This window comes from Delphinus delphis, chromosome 6 (assembly GCF_949987515.2).
Source record: "Delphinus delphis chromosome 6, mDelDel1.2, whole genome shotgun sequence".
Lineage (NCBI taxonomy): Eukaryota > Metazoa > Chordata > Mammalia > Artiodactyla > Delphinidae > Delphinus > Delphinus delphis.
Window position 1 is genome coordinate 17748843 of NC_082688.1, and position 6431 is coordinate 17755273.

The following is a 6431-nucleotide window of genomic DNA, read 5'->3' on the forward strand; positions in this document are numbered from 1 at the left end:
ACGTTTTTAAGCAGTTTGTCTCTGAACCTGCTACTTTGTTGCTTGAAAGTCTTCAGTAACCCCCCACTTACCCCTATTGAGGGCTTACTACAGATTCATTAATGTTTTGTTTTTTTAAACATCTTTATTGGAGTATAATTGCTTTATAATGGTGTGTTAGTTTCTGCTTTATAACAAAGTGAATCAGCTATTTGTACACATATATCCCCATATCCCCTCCCTCTTGCGTCTCCCTCCCACCCTCCCTATCCCACCCGTCTAGGTGGTCACAAAGCACCGAGCTGATCTCCCTGTGCTATGCGGCTGCTTCCCACTAGCTATCGATTTTACATTTGGTAGTGTATATATGTCCATGCCACTCTCTCACTTCGTCCCAGCTTACGCTTCCCCCTCCCCGTGTCCTCAAGTCCATTCTCTACCTCTGTGTCTTCATTCCTGTTCTGCCCCTAGGTTCTTCATAAACATTTTTTTTTTTTTACATTCCATATATATGTGTTAACATACAGTATTTGTTTTTCTCTTTCTGACTTACTTCACTCTGTATGACAGACTCATTAATGTTTCTGTTTTATTTTTAAAACGACCTTTGTGATAGATGTAGTCATTATTCCCATTTTATGGATAAGGAAACTGAGGCATAGCTGGGTAAACAATTTCCTCAATATCACAGAGCTAGTAAGTGGCTGAGGCAGGATTTGAACCTGAGCAACCAGGCTCTAGAGCCTGTGTGGTACACCATTACTCTATACAACAAATGCCCCGGCTTCTAAGCTCCAGTGGCTGGGCTCCTGCCACTTCTCCCGTTTCCCACTGTGAGCCCACTTGCACACCGTATTTCACCATGAAATCCCTTCTCTCTGTGCCTTTACCTAGGCTTCCTGTTATGCCTGTGCCCTCTTCTTTACCTAAACCTTACTCATTAATGAGGCTCAGCACAAGTTCCCCTTCTACAGGAAGTCTTCTTGGATTTCCCAATCCTACCTAGGCACTGTCCTCTGTTTCCCACAGCTCCCACGCCTTCTTTTATCATTGCTTTTGCCACGGGTGTTGCAATTTTACATCTGTCTGTCTTTTCCTACTGAATCGGGAGCTCTGCCGTATAATAAATGCTCTGTAAAGGAGCAACCAATTACTCTGTCTCCTTTAACTTCTCAACTGCCCCATTTGTCAAGTGAAGAAACAGGTTTGGAGACATTAAGTAAAGTTCCCGAGGACACCGAGCTGCTAAGGAACAGAGCAGGAACTGAAACAAGGAGGGCTGAGAGTAAGCTCCTTGGGCTCCCCCTGCGGAGGCGCCTGCCAGAGGTGAAAGAGGCCTGTGGGTCGAGTGTAACTCGAGTGTGATTATGAAGCTATGAATTCTTGGCACCTCAGGAAATATTCCACCCAAGTGGTGAACTATACAAAGAGGACTTTTTGAAAGGCACCTCATAAATCGTGCCCACAAAAGCTACACGCATAAGCCCAGCCCTTTCCCAGCCGCCTCGCAGGTGCCTAAAACAGTCTCCCATTTGTGGGGTCTGTTGTCGTAAAACGCCCTCCCTCCTGGGGTCTCAGAGGGGCATGGAGAGGACAGCAGGAGAGAGCCTCTCATTTAGCCCCTCAGGATCCCTAGGCATCTTGAGGATGCTGAGATGTAGAGAAAAATGGATTCCACAAGGAGATGGACACCTGGACAGCAAAGCTGACTTATGGTATGACCCGCGAAAAGGTCATTCCTCTCCCTCTCTAAGCCTCCTCAGTTTCCACATCTTTAATGAGATTAGGTCCGACTAAGTCTCTGGTCCTCAAATGGGGTGATTTTGGTCCCCAGAGGACATCTGGCGATGTCTGGAGGCAATTTTATTGTCATGCCTGGGGCTGCGGGTGCTACTGGTATCTTGGAGGCAGAGGCCTGGGGATGCTGCTAAATGTCCTGCAAGGCTGTCCCCACAGCAGAGGATTATCCAGCCCACGTGTCAGTGGCGCTCCTGTTGAGACGCCTCGGACTAGGTGATCTCAAAGATGCTTGCTTTCATTTTCTCTGCAGCCCTCGGGTCTCCCCGAGGATCCGCTGTCTGGTGCTACAGAAAGAGCTCTAGATAAGTGCCTAATGATGACCCCCACAGTCCAGGGCGCTTCTTGCTGAGACTAGTGTCCAGTATGACCTTGACCCTGAGACATCGTCACAGCAATTCTCTGTAATAGAAGCTATCATTAATGGGAGCTTACTCAGGTCCAGCCTTTGGGCATTTCTCTTAGTTAATCTCACAGCCCGTTAGGCCACCATCACTATTTTAGAGATAAGAAAACTGAAATAGAGAAGTTCTGATTTGGGTATATACATAAAGACTTTCATGAATTTAGAAGCACAGAGGACAAGATTTTATTCTGACTATGAGAAAAGAGTATGAGAGAATTAGAAAAGTAAGAAAGCGGACAGAGGGGGACTTGGTGGGTGTTCAGGCCTAGATCCAAATGCCCAACTCAATGGTCAACCTGATGTTTGACCTTGGTCAAGTAGTGTCACCTCTCTGAAACCTGGGCTCCATGGCCGTTGACTATATGTGGAAATAACAGTATTTTCAGGACTGTTGTGAAGATTATATAGAAATTTTTAAACGTATGTGAAGTACTTACCCAGCATCTAGCTCATGGTGTTCATACGTTTTAGTTGTTGTTCTTGTTGTCATTTCTCATTGTTATAATAATTTACACTTACTTGGTCAGAGTCCTCAGGCTGCTTACCTTGTAACGCTTGTATCTCAGAAGTGAAAGTATTAGGTCAAAGGTTATACCGCTCTTCTACTTCTTACACATTGCACAGTTAAAGAGGACAAGTTCCAGGGGAATCTTGAACAGGCGTTCAAAGTACCACATTCAAGTCAGGCACGGCTAGGGGATTGTTGGGACAAGAAGTCCTCATCTGTCTGCTGACATTAACTCACCCCCCTCAAAGGCCTGGTGCTCGATCTAGGCCCCTTCCGTCATTACCGCCTCCTCTGTCTTCCAGGAAGGCCCACCTGATCCTGCGGCGTCTGGAGAAGGTGAGCAGCCACTGTTCCAGCCTCCTCCGAAGCGCCTACATCCAGAGCCGCGTGGACACCGTGCCCTACCTTTTCTGCCGCAGCGAGGAGGTCCGGCCTGTGGGTATGGTGTGGTACAGCGTCCTCAAGGACACCAAAATCACATGCGAGGAGAAGATGGTGTCCATGGCCCGAAACACGTATGGGGAGTCCAAGGGCCGGTGAGGGAGGGTGCTGCCCTCCGTGAGCACAGAGACTCTCCGTGGGAGGGGGAGCGGTGCTCTCGTGGATCCTGGGGCCTGGGTGGGCTGGGGGACAGCTGAGGACGGGCCTGGCGGATGCGGCTTGCCAGCAAGGCCAAAGCAAACTCTTTCTCTTGTGGATAGCCGACAGAGAACTTTGTAACCCCTGGAATTATTCATTTCCCCCTATCTTTTATTTTTTTCTAAGATCTTATTTGACTCTATCACAGTCTCTCCTTTTTAAACACTTTCTTCTGGATGGTGGTCAGTCCCGAGGCAGGAGCTTTCAGGTGGAGACCAAGAGGCCTTTCCCCTTCTTCCTCCCTCCTGCTACACTCAGCTTCCTTCCTGCCGTGGACCCCAGCAGGAGACCTATGGAGAGACAACTGGACCTCTTGAGCAGCAGGAGGGCATCCCCGAGGATCGTTGCAGTGAGGAAGCTTGGGTCTCTAGGACTTTGTTTTTCGGACACGTTTGAGTCTGCAGGACCCCTGCCTCTTCCTGCTGCCTGTGGGTCTGCCCAGAGTCCCTGCAGGGCTCTCCATGCATTAAAAATTCCTATTGTCTCTCTTTCTGCTCGGGTGCTGTTTCTTACTGATGGGGGACTTCCGTCTGTTCACTCAACAGGTATTTATTTGTTCTCTCCTGTACACTAGGCACGCCACTAAAGACAGAGATGTTCCCTCTCCTCAGGGAGTGTACAGTCCAATGGAAATTATAGAGAGGTAGCCAGTTATTTCAGGCTGTGGTAGGGGAAGAATGGAGGTTCTCTGAGCTCATTGCTGGGTCGTGAGACAGCCTGGAGGGGTTCTGAAAAAGTGATGCCTACGCCCAAAAGATGGGGGGAGGAGAATGGGATTTGCTCCAGGCAGGTGGGACACTGTGAATAAAAGCCCAGAGATAAGAGAAAGTATACTCCTTCGAGGGCTGCAAGCACTTTCATTGAGACTGGAGATCAAAGTAGGAAGAAGCAAGAGGTAAGGCTGGGAGCTAGGCAGAGCGTTGGAAGCCGTGGACAAAAAGTTTGACAGTATTTGAAGTAACTGAAAGCCACTGCGGAACGTTAGCAGAGGAGTCAACTTGCTCTTTAAGAAAAACCATTCCAGCTCCAGAATGGAGGTCGGACCGGAAAAGGCTTTGAAGACGGTGACTGCTGTCCTTTTCCAGAAGTGACAGCAGTTTGGATCTGAGGTAATGAGGGAAACCTTCCACCATTAAGTCTACTTTTAAATGGTAATTGTTTACTTCCGTTGTGTTCCCGGGGAGGGGAATGAATACAGAGAGGCTGTATATGTCCTTAACTTCCTGGCAGCAGCTCAGAGACGCTAGCTTGCTGGAGGAAATGGGATGTAGGTCAGGTGTTTTTACCTGTTAGAGTGAAGGGCGCAATGGGAATTCGGAGGGGAAAATGCTGAATATCAGTAGAATAAAAGCAGTTGAAAATAAGCGTATTTCTCGGTTTTGACGAGTGCTGATGAAGTCCATAATCCCCTCCCCCAAAACCTACGTGCTGAGTTCCCACCAAAGGACCGTAATAATCCCCATGGAGAAATAAAGCAGAAGGAGATCCTTCCAGACGACTCAGGTGCCTAAAGATCTGCTCAACCTCCAACAATCTAAGCTCAAAGGTGCTCTTTTAAGAAATTTTACTATTATTGGAGTTACATTTCTGTAAGTATGAAGGTGGAATTTAGATGAATAAATTCCCACTACACTGTTCATGACTACTCTTCCAAGTGTAGTACAGTCAGAGAAAAATAAACGTCTTTCAAAAAAAGGAGGATGAAAAAAGGAATAGAGTTCTTGCCTATCTTAGTCAGTTATGGTATAAAAGAACATCATAGATTAGGTGATTTACAAACAATACAAATTTGTTTTTCACAGTTCTGGAGGCGGGCAAGTCCAAGATCAAGGCATCAGCAGATTTGGTGTCTGGTGAGAGCTGGTGAGTTCATAGGCAGCCGTCTTCTTGCTGGGTCCTCACGTGGTGGAAGGGGAGAGGGATCTCTCTGGGGTCTCTTTCATAAGAGCACTAATCCCATTTATGAGGGCTCCACCCTCATGACCTAATCATTTCTTAAAGGCTCCACCTTTGAATACCATCACAATGGGGATTAGGTTCCAACATATGAATTTGGGCAGTGCACAAACATTCAGTCTGCAGTATTGCCACATGCCAGGCCCTACTCTAAATTGCTGTCATGTGTACCCTTTCCGGAGCCCTAGGTCCCAGGCCTTTACCGAGTCACCCCATTGCTATAGCTTTCCCCTGTGCTGACACAACCTGAGGAACAGTTTAGCTCAACAGTTGCATAAAGTTCAATTCCCCAGTGCGCTGGGGCTGTGGTCTGAGCCTGATTAAGTTGGAATCTGCATCTGCCGCTATTCACCAGCTATTGCCCTTGGATGAGTAATTTGATGTCTGAACCCCAGTGTCCCCATCAACAAAATGAGGTAAATGATAGTCTGTCCCCGTGGCGTTACTGTGAGGCTTGAGCGTGATAGCAACTTTAATGCACCCAGCGCAATATAGAGTAGCGTCTTCTTTTCCTCCTAATAGACAATATGCGTAATGTTATTAATCTCGAAGAGATAAGTAGGAAACTGTCTGCGAAAGTCATAGAGAACTCTGATTAAGAGCAGGAATTAATGACTAGCATCCCTGTGAGGTATTTGGGTTGTAAATAGTATCACAAGTTTAACTCAGAGAGCAGTGGCCACGGTGGTGGAACTTAACACAACAGCAAGAGCCCCGAGAAGTATGTGCTTTTCTCTGAGGCTCTCACAGATGGCTGCGGCCTCTGGATAGCTGCCCAGTTTGCCAAAGGCGGCTGGCCCCTGCGAATATCCACCATCAGGCTGTGCCCAGCTCGTTCTCCCGTCCACGCCCCTCCCTGGTTTCAGCCTGCTTTTCCTGGCACTGTGGAGCCTCCTGCCCTTCCCAGCCACCATAAGGCCCTCAGGAGTGGGACTGAGAAGCGTGGAGAGACAGGTGTGTGTGGGGGTGTGGGGGCCTTGCCATTGCAGGCAAGGAAGTTAAACCAGTATTTGTTAAGCTGTTTCATTGGAAAAAGAAAAATTCTTGAGGTACAAATGAAGCTTCTGGGTCCAGCGCACTGTCCTCTGCACAGACAGATTGATTCATGCACTGCCACAACAAATGCCAGGGAAGCTCTTGTCTCAC

General features: G+C 47.8%; 1 protein-coding gene across 2 annotated transcripts in view; it reads left to right on the forward strand.

Moving 5' to 3' along the window:
- Window positions 1–3807, forward strand: part of ASTN2 (astrotactin 2) — a 912541-nt gene extending 908734 nt beyond the window's left edge. Inside the window, exons 23-24 of one of the 2 annotated variants that reach the window (XM_060013324.1) lie at window positions 2993–3026; window positions 3110–3807. In XM_060013324.1, coding sequence (XP_059869307.1) covers window positions 2993–3026; window positions 3110–3328 — 253 coding nt within the window. In that variant the 3' untranslated portion in view covers window positions 3329–3807. Of the gene's footprint in view, window positions 1–2992 lie in introns of both variants that reach the window. The other variant, XM_060013323.1, reaches the window with a different exon arrangement.
- Window positions 3808–6431: the final 2624 nt, after the last annotated feature.